Source organism: Pseudophryne corroboree, chromosome 2, assembly GCF_028390025.1.
Source record: "Pseudophryne corroboree isolate aPseCor3 chromosome 2, aPseCor3.hap2, whole genome shotgun sequence".
Classification (NCBI taxonomy): domain Eukaryota; kingdom Metazoa; phylum Chordata; class Amphibia; order Anura; family Myobatrachidae; genus Pseudophryne; species Pseudophryne corroboree.
Window position 1 is genome coordinate 104,138,508 of NC_086445.1, and position 23,043 is coordinate 104,161,550.

General features: G+C 43.2%; 1 protein-coding gene across 1 annotated transcript in view; it reads right to left on the minus strand.

Moving 5' to 3' along the window:
- Nucleotides 1-23,043, minus strand: part of LOC134990348 (arachidonate 12-lipoxygenase, 12R-type-like) — a 120,112-nt gene that overhangs the window by 8,155 nt on the left and 88,914 nt on the right. The window contains exons 11-13 of the mRNA XM_063950679.1: nt 17,176-17,379; nt 13,448-13,534; nt 9,869-10,038 (exon numbers count right to left, since the gene is read on the minus strand). Of these exons, the coding sequence (XP_063806749.1) occupies nt 9,869-10,038; nt 13,448-13,534; nt 17,176-17,379 (461 nt within the window). The remainder of the gene's footprint in view (nt 1-9,868; nt 10,039-13,447; nt 13,535-17,175; nt 17,380-23,043) is intronic.

Consider the following 23,043-nt stretch of genomic DNA (forward strand, 5'->3'; position numbering starts at 1 on the left):
AATTCAGCATCATGATTATTTACAGTTATGGCACCAGGAAGGTGAGATACAGAGAGGTTTGGCTCTGGCGGCGGGATCTGGGGCAGTCAGGAAGTTGATTGCCACAGCTCCTCCTCCACCATACATTGCAGGAGAGAAGTTGATTGCGGAGAGAAACGCACTGGGTTGTAAAACACAAACTCTTAGTAACACTGTAAATGTTAATGATGTTAACCAAATAACTCATGCAAGTATTAACCCGTGCAAGATGTACCCTGTTTTGAACCTTCCTCAGGAGTGTGATCAAGAAGACGATTCAGCAACAATTTCAGCTCTCTCTCTTGCAGCCACCATAGCAGAGACCACAGTAGGCACAGCGACACCCACGAGATTAGTGAAAGCCCCTAGCGGAGGGATAGGTGAGGTCGTGTCAACGGGTAAGTACGGCACCATGCACTACACTGAAACAATTGTACCACAACAAGCTGTAGAATCTACACAGGAAGAGGCTGTTAGAATTGCTCCTGTAAGGGTAATAGCAGTTCCCAATGGAAAAACAGATGTGTCTGGAGCCACTCCCATAAGGAACATTGCCATGTACACTCCATTTTCCAGAATGGAATTAAGAACAATAGTGTCCGAATTTCCTGACCCCAGGAAGGATTTAGTTGCTAGCCAAAAATACATCAGGGATTTAGGTAACACGGTAGAACCCAACAACAAGGATTGGCAGATACTGCTAAGAGCTTGTTTACCTTCCAATGTTGGTGCAACTCAGTTTTTAGCTGATTGTGCATTGGATAAAGATGTACCGCTTACAGACGTGTACAACAAGGATAATGTAAAAAGGATAAATTTACAGCTAAAAGAGTATTTCCCAGCCGTTGTTAAATGGAATAAAATATTTTCCATTAAGCAAAAGGAGTCCGAAACGGCAATAGAATATTTTCACCGGGCACTATTAGAAATGGCAAAGTACACTGGTATAGAAGACATTAAGACCAACCCAAACCATCGAGAAGTAGCAGTATCTGTACTGATGGATGGTTTGAAAGAAACATTAAAAGCTAGGGTACAGACCACGCAGCCATGTTGGCGAGGTCTGTCAGTGTCCACCTTGAGAGAGGCTGCTATTGATCACGACAGAAATATCACTAGGCACAGGGAGTCGCAAAGTGATAAGTTGATGTCCGTAAGTATACAGGCGCTGACCACAAGGCAGCCTGCGTATGTACCACCGAATCCTGTGGGTAAGGCAAGTGTAATAACATGTTTTTCTTGTAACAGACCGGGACACTATGCACGAGACTGTAGAGTAAGAAATGTACAAAGATCTTTTCAACCCCCTAGACAACAACACCACACACGACATTGGGAGCAGGGTCCACAGAGGCGGAGTTTTGAGCCACATACAGGGGAAACAAAAAGATATCCCCCACACAGAGATTGGCATGCCTCTGGTAGTTCCCAGCTAACTCCCTCACAAGTAGTTGCTGCCAGCGGGATTCAGGGAGGTCAGCATACCCAATAGGGGTGTGGCCATACCTGTAATCTGCAACCAGTTAAATTGATTGCCAGTCTTGGAAGCGAACCAGAGATTGCAATCAATGTAGCCGGTAAAACTTTAAACTTTCTTGTAGACACAGGGGCGGCCAAGTCAGTGATCAATTCGACAGTGGGCATGAGAACCACTGGTAGGACAGTTCCAGCCATAGGAGTAACAGGAGTAGTCCAGCACTACCCTGTTAGCAAACCAGCCGAGATTACAATAGGGCCTTTGCATACCAAGCATTCCTTTTTGCTGGCTGCATCGGCACCGACCAATCTCCTGGGAAGAGACTTACTATGTAAAATGGGTTGCGTCATTTATTGTACTCCTGAAGGTGTATTCTTGGACATCCCTGAGAATCACGCTCAGGAAGTACGAGACATGTTAGACTCCCCATCAAAATTAATGTCACATTCCATTATGACAAATAGGAATCCATCCCAAGTAGAAGAGATGACATCTCAGATACCAGAGTCGCTTTGGACAAAAGATGGACAGGACACTGGATTAATGGCAAATGTAGCCCCAGTAGTAGTACAAGTAAAAGATGGTAGGATAGCTCCAAAAATCCCACAGTATCCTCTGAAGCCAGAGGTGGAGTTAGGAGTTTTCCCGGTAATAGAGCGCTTGCTACAACAGGGCATTCTAGTAAGAACGTCCAGCACAGCAAATAGTCCCATCTTCCCTGTTAAAAAGAGTGGGGGGAGGCGTTACAGGCTAGTGCAGGATCTAAGGGGGATTAACAAAATAGTTGAGAGTCAGTTCCCCGTAGTGCCTAATCCAGCTGTCATCCTAATGCAAATTCCTCCCACTGCCAAATTTTTCACTGTTATTGACCTCTGCTCCGCTTTCTTTTCGGTACCTCTGCACCCTGACAGCCAATATTTGTTTGCATTCACATACAGAGGAGTCCAATATACGTGGACTCGGTTACCCCAAGGTTTCATAGATAGTCCAAGTATATTTTCTCAGGCTTTGCATGATTGTTTACAGTCTTTCCAACCGGAAAGTGGATCAGTGTTGATACAGTACGTGGATGATCTACTGCTGTGTTCTGATTCATTGGAGGCATCCCTGAAGGATACGAAACAGCTCCTGTTTCATCTTTCAGACACAGGTCACAAGGTCTCCAAAGACAAGTTGCAATTATGCCAAGCTAAGGTAAAATACTTGGGACACTGTCTAACACAAGGACTGAGACACCTGACCGCTGATAGAATCCAAGCCATTAGAGACATGACACTGCCACAAACCCAGCAACAGATCAGGACGTTTTTAGGAATGTGTGGGTATTGCCGTAATTGGATCCCAGGGTTTTCCATATTGGCGCTACCTTTGCAGGAAATGGTCTCTTCAAACAAACCTGATCGGATTTCGCATACAGACGAATCTGAAACAGCATTTGAGAGACTCAAACAGTGCCTAACGCAGGCACCAGCACTAGGTATGCCAGACTATGGGAAACCCTTTGAACTATACGGAACAGAAAGTGCTGGGTGCGCAGCAGGGGTACTAACACAAAAACACGGTGATGCCAGCAGGCCAATTGCATACTACAGCGCGCAGCTAGACACGGTAGCGCGATCCCTCCCCACATGCTTGCGTAGCGTTGCAGCGATAGCATTGCTAGTGACGAAAAGCGAAGATGTCGTGCTAGGCCACAACCTCACAATCCATACACCACATGCGGTATCGGCCTTATTGAATTCTGCCCAAACCAGACATGTCTCATCAGCAAGGTTTACGAGATGGGAATTGGCATTAATGGCCCCAGTAAACATCACCATAAGGAGATGCAGCGCATTAAACCCTGCAACATTTCTCCCAGGTGTGCCTGGACAGGCACAAAGGGTGGGAGGTGAGAGTGATGGGGAAGGAGGATTTAATGCAAAGGAAGATACACATGATTGTATGGAATATTTGACCCAAAATTTTTCCGCAAGGCCTGACATCAGTGACAATCCACTAGAAGATGCAGAACTCACGTTCTACACGGACGGTAGTTGTCACAGACAGTCAGACTCGGGAGACTTGTGTACTGGATACGCAGTCGTAGATGACCAAGACACCATAGAAGCGGAACCGCTAGGCCCACCTCACTCAGCCCAGGTTGCTGAACTGGTCGCCCTAACCAGAGCATGTGAATTGGCTAAGGGTAAGTCTGCCAATATCTACACCGATTCTAGATACGCGTTCGGGGTAGTCCATGATTTCGGAGCGCTATGGCGTCTCAGAAATTTCATGACGGCAGCTGGTACACCGATAGCGCATGCAGCTCACATAAAAAGGCTTCTAACAGCGATACAGGAACCCGACAGAGTGGCTGTTATCAAATGTAAAGCACATACATATAGTCAAGACCCAGTATCCCTTGGTAACAGCCGAGCAGACGAAGCTGCAAAGCTTGCAGCTGCTACCCCCATACGGACAGACACCACACAACTGATGGTATTTAATACCATCAACACACAAAAGTTGTGTGAAATGCAGAATTTGTGTTCCACTCAGGAGAAGGCAGTCTGGAAGGCAAAGGGATATGGCCAGGAGTCCTCAGGGCTCTGGACGGATGGACATGGTAAACCAGTGGCCCCCAGGGCATACCTTCCGTGTCTGGCTGAAGCAGCTCACGGGCTGACTCATCTAGGCAAGGAGGGGATGTGCAAATTGGTAAGAGCATACTGGTGCGCCCCAGGATTCTCCTCTCATGCTAGTAAAAGAGCAATGTCATGCCTTACCTGTCTGAGAAAGAATATTGGAAAGGCAATACCTACAGAACCCTCCCATATCCCACCTGCCGGCGGCCCTTTCCAAGTAATACAAATTGACTTCATTCAATTACCCCCATGTAGAAATTTGAAATATGTACTTGTTTGCATAGATGTTTTCTCGAATTGGGTCGAGGCTTTTCCAGCAGCTACAAATACCGCTATGTTTACAGCTAAGAAAATTGTGCAGGAATTTGTATGTAGATATGGTATCCCTAGAATCATTGAAAGTGATAGGGGTACCCATTTTACAGGTGATGTCTTTCAAGGAATGTGTAAGTTGATGGGAATCGATAGTAAGCTGCACACTCCGTACCGTCCACAGGCGAGTGCGAAGGTCGAAAGAGTGAACAGCACTATTAAAAATAAATTGAGTAAAGTAATGGCAGAGACAGGATTGACGTGGCCAGAAGCTTTACCCATTGTTTTGTATAGTATCAGAACCACTCCCAGGTCCCCTCTTAATCTGTCTCCTTTTGAAATTCTGTTTGGTCGACAACCGCATGTCATAATTAACCCTCAGGATGATTTGAAATGTAACAATGAAGTAACTGTAAAGTACTTAATTAATATGAGTAAGCAGTTGAGGAATCAAAATGATAATCTGAAGTTGGTGATTCCTGATTTACCAGATAGTAATTGTCATGACATTGAACCTGGGGATTATGTAATGATACGAAATTTTCTACGCTCAGGTTGTCTTATTGATAGATGGGAAGGACCATACCAGGTCTTATTGACTAGCACCACAGCATTGAAGGTTGCTGAGAGAGAGACTTGGGTCCATTCATCCCACTGCAAGAAGGTTGCTGATCCAGAGAAGTCCCGTGATAAGGAACAGACGGTAGAGGTTGTATCACTAGAGTGTCTGTTCCAGGAGGACTGAGGCGGCACCTGAGCCTTGAAGACCGAAAGCAGCTGTCGACTCCCCTCTCCCTTTTATTGTTTTCTCCACTTCCCATCCCCTCTCCTTTAAAATTTCTTTTTCCCCCTTCTCATTCTTCTCTATTTCCTCCTCAAAGATGGACTTGCCCCAAGAGACTGTGATCCGGATTTTGATGTTAACCATGATGTTGACCAGAGCAGTCTGTTCCGGCGAGAGTACCATAGAGGTCGAAAGGGGTTCTGGAATGGGTTCCGATTATGATGATGGAGGCGTAGTTTTCCAAGATCAACCAAGCCAACAAGCAAAGGCGAGTATCAGAAAACGATCCGATAGAAGAAATTGTGATGGATTGTTAGCTGAGGAAAATTGTATCTGTAGGCTCTGTGATAATCTGGTTGAAGATGGATGCATAAAGAAATGCCAATCTAGTTTTAATATCCATATAGACCGGCATCCATTGAGTGACTATCACTCCTTAGTGGGTAACGTGTTAAACCAAACAGATTGTTGGGTATGCTCTCAAGTACCTCAGGGTCACAGTAAATCAGGGCTAGTACCATTTCCTTTAACGTTAGGGGAGGTACTTGAGCTAAGTGGTGGGAGACCGGTGGACCGGAGGTTTAACATCTCCAGCCCTCCTAGTTTGAAGCTCCACCAATACCATGTGGATAGGTCCCTCATATGTTTTAACATCTCCAATCCCAGAAAACCGGGAAATTGGGAAGTGTCATGGAGCAACCTTACCATGACCTTTTCACACAGAGCAGATAGAATGCCTACAGATACAGAGCTCGTACGCCACATAGCCAGTAGAGGAAAATCTTTCCGGTATCGATATACCTTAGGAAATAGGATTACTAAAGTTGGAGAGGTATCACCAGGATACTGTGCACATATCGTACAAACCGATACGTGCATTAGGCAGATGGAAGAATTAGGGTCAGGAGATTTCACCTGGAAGGTTTGTAACATGGTCATGTCCTTCTCCGTCCCCTATGTTCTCCCCGATGATGCATATTTCATATGTGGGAGAAAGGCGTACAAGTGGCTTGCCCCAAACTCTGAAGGATTGTGTTATATTGGAAAAGTATTGCCTGAAGTAATGACTGTTACACATGACAAAATGAAGGACATACACCGTGGTGCCCAAACTCCTTATACTCACACTCACTACGAGCACCTTGTTAAAAGACAACTGTCAGAAAGGTTAGAGCATCCGGCCTCTGATCTTATCCATGAATCCACCGGGATTCAGGTTCTGGTAGCGTTAGATTTCACTCGCACCGCTCGAGGTGTGATGAATTATAGATACATTTCCGCACTCGCCAATTTGTTAGATAATATCACTGAAATGTATGATGACACGTTTAGATACACTGGAAGAGAACTTCAAGCTTACAAAACAGAACTAGTTCAGCATAGGATGGTTCTTAATTATCTTACAGCAGTAACAGGCGGATATTGTGTTACATTGGCAACACAGTACGGCATAAAGTGTTGCACGTATATCACAAATAGCACCGAGGATCCGATAGAGGTCATAGACCAAAAGATGGACGATATTCTGCAATTAAAGTGGGAATTTCGTCGAAAACACAATCTCACCCTTGCTGCTGTAGGTAATGAGCTGACTGGTTGGGTGTCATGGTTGAACCCGCGAAATTGGTTCTCCGGTTTAGGAGACTGGGCTCAAGGAGTCATAATGGATGTTGGAAAGTTTCTCCTATGTATTTTGGGTGTCGTTATATCGTTTGGATTGATATTTAGATGCGGGCAGGCTTTAATAAGGTGCAAACAAAGTACAAAAGTGATGAGCTTGAGGAGTGAGGAAACTGTAATTAACCTGGATTTGATTTATGACCCAATGCTAGAAACCATGACGTAATGATGTAATGAGTATACGGTCCGTCTTTCACCCATTTCTATGTTTTCCTCCGAGGTACAAAGACCCACGTAGACGAAGGATTTGATGAGCCAAGGGGCCGACAACGGAAAGATGGAAAGAAGAAGAGCAGACGACCTGATAAACAAGATTTTGATGGACAATGCCATGGGTACCCCAGTTTCCCTAGGAACTTTAAAATCACGCTAGCCCAACATTTTTTGTAAATCCATGGACGTTGTATGCTTTACTCACGATTTATGAGCAAAAGCACAAAGAAGAAGACTCCAATCAACCGACACCAATCAAGACCCCAATCGACGAACGTACATTAACCTGACATAGAATATCATTGCATTTTTCGTAAGTGTTCTTTATCTTCATCTCTGCAACCCTCAGGTAATAACACACATAGTCGATAGGGAATACAGGCACAGATAGCAGCAACCACATACCCCCCCCAATTCATGTATCATCAACTAAAATGTGCATCCCCATTGTGTTACAACCACAGCCGAAATGAGCTCGGTAGAGTTTGACAGCCCATCCACAGACCTGTACCACAGGATAAGAAGGAATTCAAATGTATACTTCGCAATACCTCGAAGCTTGATTTACCACACGTACGGCACGATGATACATGACCCTCCAAACATGGACTCATACACACATGCTTCTACTTTCTCACTAGGTCATACCCTCTTCACACCTACTCCATTCTTCTTCCTTTCCCCACCATGGAAATCAATTAACCCCTGACTTACATTTTTCTCCTTAAATATTTTGTGGCAGTTATTATTGACTGCCAAAGGGTGGACTGTCAAAGTCAGAAAAATGTCTCAATGCACGTTGCCATATTTGCACCGCACACTGGTCCGTGCTGCGCATGCGTACGCTCTCCCGTGGAAGCGCATACCCGCAATAGCGTGCACTCGCACGCGCAGTATGCGCATTTACGGTAGAGTTTATGTGATCGTAGCGTGCGACTCATTAGTTACAAATGTTCACAATTAATGTAGTTTATAGATCATGATCCCTTTGATAGTTTCTGTAAGTTTGGTTAAAGTATAATGTCCCAGAGCTGAGGAATCCCTCTTTGCATCGTACGAAGGGTTTAACAGGAATCATACAGCAGTGTTTGGTACCCATCGGAAGAGTATTTGATTAGCAATATTCCGGTGTTGGTTTGGAGCGTATTAATCGCTCGTGCGAATAGTTATGGACATAAGAAGTTTATGTCCATTTCTATGATTTGCACATACTCAGGTATGCGGCGGGAAACCCAGTTTCCCACCCACCTGAGCTGTTGGAAATCGTCACAGCCCACCTGTATGAATCACCCTATGACCTTTTGTTATGATGCAGGGCCGAATTCCTTCGGCCAATGGACAATGGGATTGTAGGACCAGGAGATTGCATTGTGTGTGGAGCATAAATAGGCAGGCCGACCACATCCAGCTCTCACTCTCTCATCAACGGTTATCTGCTGATAATCGGGAGCTGGATATCGAGGCGCTGGCGATCATACCCTTTGTGCGTAAGTTCTCTCCATAATCATTGTCTTTCTGCGAGCCAATCTCTCTCTCTCTCTCTCTCTCTATCTCCCTCTCTCCTCTTTTTCTCTTAAATACCTTATAGTATTATAGTATTGTATCGTATTGCATTTAGGTCAGTGTAGTATTGTCTTTTTGTATTTATTGTTTAGTTCTGTGGTTAGGAAGTCTCTGTTATATTGTAGTGTATCATATGTACTGTTATCCCCTTTTACAAGTATATTAGACATAATACAGTTAATAGGCCTTGGAAACCTAAACCAGTATCTGTGTATTTCCTATAGTGATAAGTGTTCATTTGAGCGTCGGTGACGCTCATGCAGCTTTGTAGATAGTCAGGTTCCACAAGGTTGCACTTACACCCTGTACTCACATTAAGGTATTCAGTGTATTTCATCGGTATAAGGTTTAACATAAAGGTATAGTGTTGTGAGCGTCTGCATCGCTGGTGACCTCCTCGTGGTCTCTAGCGTACGCTACGTTACAGCGAATCTTTCCCCTAGACATAACCAATAACGTGTCCTGTGATCACTGGGCCGTGAGCGAACGTGACGCTTGAGCGTCTCGCCTACGGCTGAGCGATCGTTACGCAAATAGCGTATCATTACGGTATTTCTTAAATAAACAGCGTACAGTGTTCTTAGCTTCATAAGGGTTGTTTATACGACAAGGAATTTAGCATTGTCACAATCTCACTCAAAAAAGTCCGTATTTCGGAATATTCCGTATTTCGGAATATTTGGATATGGGATACTCAACCTGTAAAAAAAATCTATAGTATCAGTGCCGTAGGGGAGAAGCTGGGAGTGTTTGGGTCCACGGAGGGGTGAAAGGATAAAGGGGGAGCTTATGGGGAAGAGGTGAGGAACATACTGTATGAAGTGGGAGATGAGAAGGGTTCAGGGCTGGTCTCAGAGCAGAGGCGCCAACAGTAACTAGCCAAACACTGCAGGGGCTGGGTGCAGGGGAAGGGGGGAAGGCCCAGATGGTGGGCAGAGAAGGGCTGTGGGGAGGGAGGAGTTGGTGCAGCCAGAAAGTGAGTTATCTTCATCATTTTGACACTGCCCGTGCTAACCCTAGATGGCAGCCACACTGCGCCCTGTGACCCAGTACATTGACTGGTGCCTCTCAAAAGTTTTGGGGGGGTATGTCCCCTTGTCCCCCCAGTTCCGACACCTATGTAAACAATGGAGGTCTCGTTCTGGATGAGCAAAGGCAGCATTGCAATGCTCTGCCATTATAACAGATCTCTACCTTTCCATAGCCAACCAGATCTTCATCCCATCATCCCTATACAGGTAGTTGGGAATGGACTCCATTCCCCTTTCCTGGATGTCATCGGGGAGGCAAAGTCTGCTGTAAGTGACCCCATCCATTGCATTTTTCAGAGCTAACGGAACCCCTCCATTTCCAGTTACTACAGCCTGAATAAAAGAAAAAAGGTGTTAGAGATGTGTCCTGGCACAATGATGCAGCCTGTATTTGGTTGTGATATTAAAAACAGGGGATTTGGACAGGGGGGTTCCGTATTAGTGGGATATATATATATATATATATATAAAACAATTCCTGAGTGCGCTAAAGTTCTTGTATAGATTGAACGGAAGTCCTTCCAAATGGATATATCTTATACTGTAGAAGATGGGGTTTTCTGGATACCTACAGTGGGTAACCCCTCACCAAAAATTCACCCAAACAAACAATTAGAATAAAATTATTTAATAACAAAATGAATTCATAAAAAGCCTTAAACAGAAGGTCTTATGAACTATTGTACATGAAAACAAATTATTTTATGATTCCATAAATATCCAGTAGGTGATATGGATGTACGAACTCCCTCACCTTAACAAGGTGTAAACTTGGTACAAGGGAGCGTTATCCTCAACTGGATTACGGATTTGTAGCTGATAAAACCAACGCGTTTCGTCTATTTGACTTCATCAGGGGTAGCAAAAATGTTAGGATCAAAATTTTACATCAATAGTTCTGCAGTAAAGATGTTTTAAAAACAACCTTTTTATAAAGGCAAGCTCTTCATATATAAAAGGAACATGGACCTTAAAAAGTGGCTTCCCACTTTGACTCTAAACAGAGCCTTTCCATCTTTAGTACTGGATCACCCTAAAACCATGTACTGATTCAGTGCACTGGAAAAAGATTTTTATATATATATATAGATACGGAAGCATCAAAAGGTATATCCAGAGTAAAGATAATTATTAATAAACTGGAACCTCCAAAAGGACCCACAGTTGTATCATAAAGGATCTCCTAACTTGCAACCATGGGTGTGGAAATTTCAGAATTTTTCTGTTTATGTAAGTTTGAGATTTGGCAACGGAGATCTCTTCCTTTAGGCGCAAGATAAGGATAATTTTTTGTGTTGTGTATATATATATATATATATATATATATATATATATACACTCACATACTGTACTATAGATACATGTTAAGACATGTTTACATATATATATATATATATATATATATATATATATATACACACACACACACGCGCGCACACACACACAGATATGTCTGCTTGCAACTTTGCTGCTTTATGCAGCTTATCTTGGCGCTGACGCGATGCATAGCATTACAATAGTCAGTGGGCGTGTGCATACGCACATGCCCGCTGACTCCGATGGCCCTAGCAGTGAAATCTCCGTGGGCAAGCTGTATAAGGACACATCTGTATATATGTGTATATATATATATATGTGTGTGCAAATGGGAGGCACTCCTGGGGACCTTCTACAATCGAAATAATGACAGAGACTGCGCCCTGAATTGCAGGGCGCAGTCTCTGTCATTATTTCGATTGTAGAAGGTCCCCAGGAGTGCCTCCCATTTGCACACATATTTCGGCACACAGCCAGGGAAGGCACCGGGGCAGTTGAATACTCAAGCTGAGTGCCGGTCGTGTGGAGGATTTTATATATATATATATATATATATATATATATATAGAAGCATGTGGCGGCACTCTAGACAACTGAATACAAAATGAAAGACGTCCCGTTGTAATCAACGTTTCAATGCTTCATTTATGCATTTTCATCAGTATCATTGAAAACGCATAGATAAAGCGTTGAAACATCTTTTATTTTGTATCAGGTCTTGATGAAAATGCTGTAACAGAAAACATTGAAACGCTGACGCTGCAGACGTGACTGCTGTCTTTATTTCTACTACCGTGAGTGCCGCCAACTGTCCTCTCTCTCTCTCTCTCTCTCTCTCTCTATATATATATATATACACACACACACACACACACACACACACACACACACACACACACACACACACACACACACTAACAGAATGAAAGTGTCTGACACTCACCCCATTATTGTCAATTTGCCCAGGTGCCGCCCCAAAGTGAGTATGTATCCTGAAAGTAGTAGATGGCACTAGGGTGTGCCTATATTATTGACCTGATGTGACTGTCCCGTAGTGCAATCTACAACTTTCAGAATATATATATATATATATATATATATATATAAATATGACCGAATGAGCCCTCGCAGCATGCCCCAATTGCCCCAAGCAATCACATATAAGGTTTGGGGTCTCGCAGGACCTTTGCCAATAGTGGATTCCGTCTTACCATCAGTAATTACCTGTTACTGACCCCACCCCCTGTGCAGTGGGCAGGTATTTTGCAGCCACGACCAGGCTCCTACCACATGGCAACCAATCACACTATCTCACAAAATATAGATAAATGCAGATTATATTTCAAAACAGTTAAATAACTGGATAATGCAATTTCCTGCTCTCATTCATATGTAAAACAAACCAGTTGACTTTCCCAAACACAGTCTGTTTAACCTATACCTGTCTCTTTCACAAATGTAAATATAACTTGAATTTTAACTGGATTCACCATTTTAATATCTATACTAAAACCTGTTACACCTTTTTGGGAACAATATGAATTTCTGAAAACCAACAATACTGTCTTTTCACCTGTGTGTCTCTGAGACACAAAAATGTTCCCCTGTACTGCATATCAAAGATATTGCATGTCCAGAGATTCCCTTGGTGGTGCTTGGGTCATTCACATATCACTTACTAAGTGAGAATGTCCCAAGGCAGTTTGTTCCCAAATGTCAAAGCCTATTGGAATCAAATACTTTAGACATTTGTTAGAAGTGCATGGTCTATACATTTGAAATATGCAATTCTATAATTGTGCATAGAGCACTAAATATAACACAATGAAATTATATGTTGTCTAGCGCCACTTCATCCATTTAGATAATGTCGCATGCACCACGAGTTTATCATGTGCGATTGGTTTGCGGCCACACGCATATATCTTTCATGTTCCTCACAGCAACCACACTTCACTCACCATCACACAGAGCTGGTGATGGCTGCAGGACACAAGTGGTGGTGAGGAGCCGCTTGCAGCCCCAGTCAGCCATCTGTTTATGGCAGGAAGGAAGCGGGAGCAGCAGGCAAAGACGTGCCCTATTCCTAGACAGGAATTAACCAGTGGACACAAATCCATCACTGTTCTCCTGAATGCTAGGAGTACAGATCCAAGCTTTCGGTCTAAGGAACACTTGTGCAGTGTGGGGCAACTGTGTTCGCAGATGTCCGCGGTAGCCGTCCTTTGCAAGTGTAGCGGCGGAAATCAAGCAGTCTCGGTCTAAAAAGAGATAATTTGGTCCATTGTGTGTGTGTGTGGCGGGGGGTTCTGAGTACTCAGAAAACCCCCCTGTGTGCGCCACTGGTAAATGCTTATTTCTGGGCCAAGTTAAACAGCAAACCAAACCAAAACCTGCTACTGCGGTCTGTAATATAGGGTCTCACCTGGTCAAAGTAACCCCCAGGACCAATGAGCTCCGTTCTGGCATTGACATTGATCTCAAGAGTGTAGAGAAGATGTGGAATAATTAGCTGAGAAAAAGAAAAATTGATTATAGACCTGATCTAGATATTACCATGTAACTGATGAGACACAGTGTAAACCGTTCACTGCTAAAAGGTTCTACTTTTACATGTGTCACATTGGAAACATCAGTATCACTAATACAGTATTCACACAAGTTATACCTTGTTTTTCCCATAATATACCATTAGTATTTTTTGTCCTCTTAACAAATTTTACCCAATTACTGGTCACCAACGCCGGCATTGTGACATGGGTGTATTGCTACTTTATAGAAATTTAACTATGCAGGTTTCATAGCATTAAACATGCAGGTAAGTGCCATATGTGAAGTTACTGTATAACACCAATGGCAAACGCAGGATTTTTAGAGCGGGGTTTCCAAATGTCAGTCCACAATCTCCCGCTCTACAGAACGTTTGAGGAGGTGCGGGAGTCTGGGGAGCGGCAGAAGAACCTAGTACCGACCCTGGACATTAATGTAAACAGTGGTCTTTTTATACAATGGATACTATATGGAATACATTATTATTTATCACTATAGATGGTCTCTAGTATAGACTGTATCAAACAAAGTGGTCAGGAAAAGGTTAAACATATCATAACAAACAAATAAATAAATAAATAAATAAATAAATACACAAACATAATAGAACCAGTACTGCACTTTCTAAGCACACATTCTCCCACCTCGTGGTAAGGCTCCTGTCTCTTCTTCCTGGTAGCTACTCTCTTGTCCAGAGCACTGATGGAGGACTCAGATCCACACACACAGCAAACTTGGTAGAATAAGCTACTACCACGGGGCATGTGCAGTGGTAAACGGGTGATGTGGCGCTCTAGTAATCATATTATATACCATTGCTATTGTTGCCATAATGTGAGCCACTTGCTAAGAAGAGGGGGGTTTCCGTGGAACCGGAAACCCCCCCTGCGTTTGCCTTCGAACACCCCCATGGTTAAAATCCTCTAAATAGCATTACACCTATGTTGAATTTCTAGCACCAGCATTCTTGTGTCAACGTACTCACTGTGGACATAGGGCCTAATTCAGACCTGACCGCAGCAGCAATATTGTTCTCTAATGGGCAAAACCATGAGCATTGCAGGGGGGGCGGGGGGGGGGGGGGGGTGCAGATATAACATATGCAGGGAGAGTTACATTTGGGTGAATTATTTTGTTTATCTGCAGAGTAAATACTGGCTGCTTTATTTTTACATTGCAATTTAGATTTCAGTTTGAACACACCCCACCCAAATCTAAATCTCTCTGCACATGTTACATCTGCCCCACCTGCAGTGCACATAGGGCCTAATTCAGAGTTGATTGCAGCAGCAAATCTGTTAGCAGCTAGGCAAAACCATGTGCATTGCGGGGGGGGGGGGGGGGGGGGGGCAGACATAACATGTGCAGAGAGAGTTAGATTTGGGTGGGGTGTGTTCAAACTGAAATCTAAATTGCAGTGTAAAAATAAAGCAGCCATTATTTACTCTGCACAGAAACAAAATAACCCACCCAAATCTAACTCTCTCTGCACATGTTATATCTGCCCCCCCCCCCCCACTCCGCAGTGCACATGTGGGGTCATTCCGAGTTGTTCGCTCGCTAGCAGTTTTTAGCAGCAGTGCAAACGCATTGTCGCCGCCCACTGTGGAGTGTATTTTTGCTTTGCAGAAGTGCGAATGCTTGTGCAGCAGAGCGCCTGCAAAATCCTTTTGTGCAAAACAGGATCAGCCCTGTAGTTACTCTTCGTGCGCGTTGATTCTAACGATGGAGGGACGGCTTTTGATGTCACACACCCGCCCAGCATTCGCCCAGCCACGCCTGCGTTTTCCCTGGCATGCCTGCGTTTTTGTAAGCACTCCCTGAAAACGATCAGTTGACACCCAGAAATGCCCACTTCATGTCAATCTTCCTGCATTCGGCCATGCGACTGAAAGCTTCGCTAGAACCTGTGCAAAACCACAATGCTGTTTGTACCCGTACATCGCGCGTGCGCATTGCGGTGCATACGCATGCGCAGATTAGCTATTTTTTTCACTAATCGCTATGCAACGAACAACGGCAGCTAGCGATCAACTCGGAATGACCCCCAGGGTTTTGCCCAACTGCTAACAAATTTGCTGCTGCAATCAATTCTGAATTACCCTCATGGGTTTTCCCATTAGAGAACAATTTTGCTGCTGCGATCAGGTCTGAATTAGGCCCATAATTAATGATCGACCTCATGAATGCATCCTGCCCAGTGATCACACTAATAAGACAGTAAATTATGTGGTGTTCCTAGTTGAAAAAGGGGACTCCTTTCTTTCGAACCAACTTCATAGTCACTGTGGTTGTGCAAATGTGCAACAATACTAGTTCCCGATCTGCATTGTTGAACACCCATGCTCCCCAGTAGTCATAAAGACCAACAGTGGAAAGGTCATTTCTTTTTTTTTTAATGCAGAATGTCGTGGTGCAACAAGTATCGCTCGTCTTCTGCAGCCTTAAGGTATACTGTATGTGTAAGATGTTCCTCACTCAACCTCTGAGGTGAGGGTATAAATACAGGAAATGTATAGCTTTCAAGGTCTGCTTAAAATAGTCATTTCTGCCCTAGAATGAGTGGCCACCAGTGGCTGCTCTAGAAGTGAGGCTGCAGCACAGTCCAAAGATCAAATAGGGGAGCCACGCCACCTGGCAGTGAGTCATTTTGGGATGACATTTGGTCGCAGTTGGTGTGGCTCCACTATTTGAACTATGGACTGCTCTGCAGCCCCACTTCTGGAGTCACCATAGGTGGCCACATTGAAGATAGTGAAAATAAGTCCTAATCAAAGTTCTACTTGTGTTTCCACCTCACTAGTACATACTGTACAGTATAGGAGTACATATATAAAAAGAAGGCTTATTCAAGCTGATGTAGCTACAGAGATGCACCATTTACTTTTACCCCATCAGGAGGCAGAATGACTATGTATTACTTACAATGGGCCTAATTGCAAACATACACATCTGATTGTGGGGGAACTGCACACAAGCAGGACCCATCCTGCACATTTGCAGGATAGGTCCTGCATGATTATTCACAGTCCCATCCTGAGGGTGCAGATCGGGGATAGCGCCAAGTTCAGGATCTGATTTGTTGTACACAGACTTCCAGGACCTGGCTGACAAGTACCGGCAGCTAGTCTGAGAAATCTTCACCTTATGCAGATGGCTGAGAGCTGCAACCATCGCAACTTATGGTTGTAATGGTGATGCGATGCTGTGTTTTGGACACAGATCTCAGATCTGCAATGCATACGGTAGGCATTTTTTTTCTATAGACGCCTCCTGCTGTGTTAGCATTTCAGTATGGCATTGCACATCTGCTTCTCTGTGGCTATGCAATACTGTAGGTATCAGAATCAGTCCAAATTTTACCTGACACTAAGCTTTGAAAGGTAATGAAAAGATAGCAATTTGTTTCAGGATGCTACATGCATGTTCCCATGCCCTGACAAGGAGATCTGTACAGTTGACATCCACATTCAGAAGATACTCTTCGTGGCTCCCTGACGCTGGGCGACAATGTGGGTCTTAATGTGGATGGTCTTGTATGGAGAAACTACAATGAGAGTCAAACTATCTCCATGACAATGGCTTAAACATATATCATCTCACCTTGTACACTGGGTGGCTCATTGGAAGTTGTCTGGTGGTTGCAATATTGAAGACCTCAGCAAAGAGATGAGTGCGGAGAAGGTGACTGTCCAGTTCATGCACCTGGAACTCAGAATTGCGCACCCACATCTTGGCCAGTAGCCAGTCAGCCACGGAGTCACTGGGCAGGAAGATTGGAGCATTCTCTCCTGGGGTTTGAGCCAACTGTAATAGAGACAGATGATGTCATTCTGCAGAAACTCCCAAGGGCATATTTATCATAAACAGTAAATCAGTGTACATGCTATTTTATCTGTAAAGCAGCAGAATGAGCAGTTTCACACTGTAGATGTTAGTTAAGGGAAACAGGGGGTCATTCCGAGTTGATCGCTAGCTGCCGTTGTTCGCAGCGCAGCGATCAGGCTAAAAAGTGGCATTTCTGCGCATGCGCATGGACCACAGTGCGCACGCGCGACGTACTTTCACAAAAAACTATGCAGTTTTACACAAGGTCGAGCGACTCTTTTTCATCGCTCTGTTGATCGGTGAGTGATTGACAGGAATGGGGCATTTCTGGGGGGGTAACTGTTTTGTTCATATGTTTGTAAATCCAGTCATAAGGACACAGAGACATGTGAGTTCACTGCTGTGCTGTTTATTCCATCACCAACTCCAGGCACACTGCACACTGGACCACCCACTTCCCTGCATCCCCCTGGTCGTCCTAAGGACCATCACTGAAGATTCAGGCTTACACATATTACTAAGGGAGTGTCTACAAATATTAAGCATTCTAATACACTAACATCACATCCTCTTTTCTTTAAAGATAAGCCCTGTACGCTTTAATGCAACAATTAACAACTTCATATTAAGAACATCATCTAACACGTTTCAATGAGTCTCTCAGGTCTGCATATTTCCCTTTTGGGTCTTTCATACACAGTCTGTGTTTCATCTACCATGTTGGACCTTTCTAGAATCGTGGTTTGTTCACCATTATGAGGATCATCATACATGTCAGATGAAGGGTATTCTTCAGTCATGTTGTCTTCATTATGGTTAGGTTGAGATCTTAAATCCACCCGGTTTCTTCTTACTTCCGTTCCACGCTCTGTACGTATAGTATAAGATCTTGGTGCTACTTGTGCTTGCACAATACCTTTCTGCACCCAAATACCTTTCTCATGATCTCTGAGACGGACTTGGTCACCCGATTTTAGATCAGATAAGCTTTTTGCTCGCCTGTCATGGAACAGTTTCTGTTTTGCCTGTTGACGTTCCTTACTCAGTCTGACCAACGCTGAGTTATGTGTATTAAGCAGTTCATCATGTATCGGGAGATTTGCTCTAATCCTCCTTCCCATCAGCATTTGTGCAGGAGAAAGTCCATTCTGTAAAGGTGTACTGCGGTAGATTAAAGACTTTTGTAGAAATCTTCTTTACCTTCTTGAGCTTTTTTCATGAGGCTCTTTACAGTTTTTACTGAACTTTCCACCAACCCATTTGAGCGTGGATAGTGGGTCTTGACATAGTATGGACAAATTCCCACTCATCAACAAATTGTCTAAATTCAGCACTGGAAAACTGAGGACCATTGTCCGTGAACACTTCCATAGGAACACCATGCCTTGCAAAGATTGACTTCATGCAATTGATTACGGCTTTACTAGTAGTTGTCTTCACCTCAGGGTAGTTAGAGTAATAATCAATCACAACAATGTACGTTTTCCCATTACAATCAAACAAATCTGCGCCAACTTTCTGGTACCGTCTCTCTGGCACTGCGTGAGGACTCAGTGGCTCGACTTGTTGTTTCGGTCTATATGTAAGACATAATTCACATGTAGCTGTAGTCTGTGCTATGTCTTGGTTCATTCTTGGCCAATACATAACTTCACGCGCTCTCCGCTTACATTTTACTTCTCCTAAGTGGCCTTCATGTATCTTGCACAGCATAGTTTTTCTTAGTCGTGCAGGTATGACAAACCTATTGCCTTTGTAAATAATACCATCATGGATAGACAGCAGGCACGCATGTTTTTCTGCTGGCCAACCTTTCAGAGTGATATCTTTCAACACTTTCATTGTGTCATCTGTCTCAGTTTCTTTCCTAATCTGTTCTTGTCTTGCAAGAGACACTGGTAGAGAAGCTACGATCAAATTAACATAGGCTTCTATCTCTTCATCCATCAAACTTTTGGAACCTTCACTTTTGTCCACAGCACGAGAAAGTGTATCAGCAATGTACATGTATTTGCCGGGACAGTACAGCAAGTGTACATCATATTTCTGTAGTCTGATAAGCATTCGTTGAATTCTCATTGGACAGTCATGTAATGATTTAGTCATGATAGCTACCAATGGCTTGTGGTCAGTTTCCACTGTAAATGTTTGACCATACACAAACTGATGAAATCACTCACATGCATATGTGATCGCTAGAAGTTCTTTTTCTATCTAAGCATACCTTGTTTCAGCACTTGTCAGTGCTCTTGATGCATAGATTACTGGTTGCCATGTATCCTCATGTTCTTGTAAGAGCACTGAGCCTAGGCCAAATTGCGATGCATCTGCTGAAATTCTTATTCTTTTCGCAGGATCAAAGAATTTTAGCACTGGTTGCTCTGTATTGATCTGTTTCAAGTTTTGCCAACTTTCTTCTTGTTCATGTGACCACATCCACTCGTTATCTTTGTCCAACAACCATCTAAGAGAGGCTGTTCGTTCAGAGTTGAGAAATAAACTTTCCTAAGTAAGTAATCATCCCTAGGAATTTTCTGACATCGTCTTTGTTGTTAGGATGTTCCATGTTCACTATGGCTGATATTTTCCTTGGGTCTGGTTTTACATCTTGATCCGAGACCACGTCGCCCATAAAGGTAAGTGTATTCACGCCAAATTCACATTTGTCCTTGTTTAGCTTTAGATTCACTTTCTTGACAAGTTCCATTACTTGTCTCAATCTAGAATCATGTTCTTCCTTTGTAGATCCCCAGACAATAATGTCATCCATCATTGTTTCAACACCTGGAATATGTTAAAAAATCATGTGTATCTTTTTGTGATATACTTCTGGAGCAGACAATATTCCATATGGTAGTCAAAGAAATCTGTATCTACCTTCTGGTGTATTAAATGTACAAAGCTTTGAGCTGGCCTCATCGAGCTTCATTTGCCAGAATCCTGAAGATGCGTCCAATTTACTAAACCATTTTGCTCCCGCAAATTGCGACATGATTTCATCTCTGGTTGGTAGTTTGAAATGTTCTCATTTAATAGCTTTGTTTAAGTCTCTGGGGTCTAGACATATTCTGAGTTGTCCATTTTTCTTTTCAACAATTACTAAGGAGCTTACCCATTCAGTAGGCTCATCAACTTTCTGTATCACACCCAAGGCTTCCATGTGATTTTACTCTTGTTTCAGTTTTTCTCTCAGCACAAACAGCACTTTTCTACAGGGGTGTATCACTGAAGAAACTTGCGTGTCTATATTTATTTTATGCTTTCCAGGCAAACAACCTAGACCTTCAAACAAGTGTTTGTATTCTGTAAACTTCGATTTGCAGTCATTTTCTACTTGTGATGTCACCATAAAAACTTTCTTTAGCAAGCTTAGTTTCTCACAGGAACTTAATCCTAGAATCGGTTGCACATTTTTGTCCACAATCAGTAGAGATGTTTTAAACTGTTGTCCCATATATTTCAGTGTCACTAAGCATGTACCTTTCACAGGAATTTCCTCCCCAGTGTACCCTGTAACTTTCACTTTGACTGGATGAATTTTAGGTTTTACTCTAAAAGTCTTATAGTCTTGAAATTATATTAAATTCACCTGCGTGCCAGTATCAAGCTTTAAGGGAATGACAACCTCGTTCACAGTTAAAGGGACAATCCATTCTTTCTTATCTGCACTGCAAAGTTCAATGCAATCCACAAAGAACTCCTCTGTTTGTTTAACAGCATGCACTTTGGTTGTTTTACTTTTCATTTTACAACATTTGGCAAAGTGATTTAGTCTACCACATTTCATGCAGGTTTTACCATAAGCAGGGCACATTTTAGGATTGTGAGCATTTCCACATCTACTACACATTTCCTTATTAGACTGTGGCTTAGATTGCTTCATTCTTGAGAATTGAGGTTTGCTTTGCTCTGTTTTCTGCACTACATATACAGCAGCATCAGCATCCTTGTGTAACTTTTTGGCTTGAAATCTAGTTATTTCTGCAGATCTACACATAGTCACTGCATTTTCTAGTGTTAGGTCTTGCTCTCTCAGCAGTCTCTCTCTGAGTCCATTATCAGGTATTCCACGGACAATACGATCTCTAATCAGTGAATCCTTTAAATCACCAAACTCACAGTTTTACTTAGTGATTGCAGCTCTGTAACATACTGATCAAATCCATCTCCAGACTTCTGATCACATGTGAAAAACTTATATCTTCCATATGTCACATTTTTCCTTGGTACAAAGTAATATTCAAACGTTTGCATTATAGAAGATAGCACCATATTCTGCCCCTCAGCAAACTGAAAACTATTATAAATGTCCAGCACATCCTCTCCTATCACATGGAGGAAAATGGATGCCTTCGTTTTGTCAGCCTCTGAATCAGCTCCACGTGCAGCAAGATATGTATTAAACATTTGCCTAAATCTTTTCCAGTTTTCAGACAAGTTACCAGACATCAGCATGCTGGTTGGAGGAGCTAGTTTATCCATGGTTACTCACTGTTTGAAGATAGGAGCACACGGCAGGTTTTGCAGACACAGAATATCACAGCCACAGACTTCTGCAAAATTCTTTCACACTCTGAGAGCACTAGCAGACCAAGTTAAACTTCTTCTGACACCATGTTTTGTTCATATGTTTGTAAATCCAGTCATCAGGACACAGAGACATGTGAGTTCACTGCTGTGCTGTTTATTCCATCACCAACTCCAGACACACTGCACACTGGACCACCCACTTCCCAGCATCCCCCTGGTCCCAGGGACCATCACTGAAGATTCAAGCTTACACATATTACTGAGGGAGTGTCTACAAATATTAAGCATTCTAATACACTAACATCACAGTAACTGACCGTTTTCCGGGAGTGTGCTAAAAAACGCAGGCGTGTCAGGTAAAAATGCAGGCATGGCGGGGGAAACAGGGGAGTGGCTGGCCGAACACAGGGCGTGTTTGTGACGTCAAAACAGGAACTAAACAGACTTAAGTGATTGCAAGGTAGGAGTAGGTCTGCAGCTACTCTGAAACTGCTTGAAAAAAATTCAACACTGTTCTGTTAACCTTTCGTTTGCACTTCTGCTAAGCTAAGATACACTCCCAGAGGGCAGCGGCCTAGCGTTTGCACTGCTGCTAAAAGCAGCTAGCGAGCGATCAACTCGGAATGAGGAACACAGTTAATCCAAGTAATGCTTTTCTGGCTAACTGGTGCTGCTTAGAGTTTTGTTTTTTGTTTTTTGGTCTGTTTCTCCTTGCCAAAACCACTCTTGCGTGTTTTGGATCTGTATTGGTTTTGCATCTGTATTTTTTTGAACAAATCATAAAAACAGTTAAACTCACAGAATTTTGGCCTGTTTTTGTTCCTACAGTATTATTAACCTCAATAACTTTAATGTTCACTCATTTCCAGTCAATTTTGACCCCCTCACAGCTTACAATATTGATTTCACCAAATTTAGGCGTAACGGTTGCAGCGATGTACTGTAGCTGGATGACTAAGCTAAGCGACAGCAGTGGGCAGCACAAACATGTGATGCTTAAGCTTCCAGTATGGCACATCTAGGAGTGGCACTGCAGTGGCAGACATGGTGGCAGTACAATAAACTATGCAAAAAAAAGTCAGTAATGCTCCAAACAGCGCATAATGCAAAGAA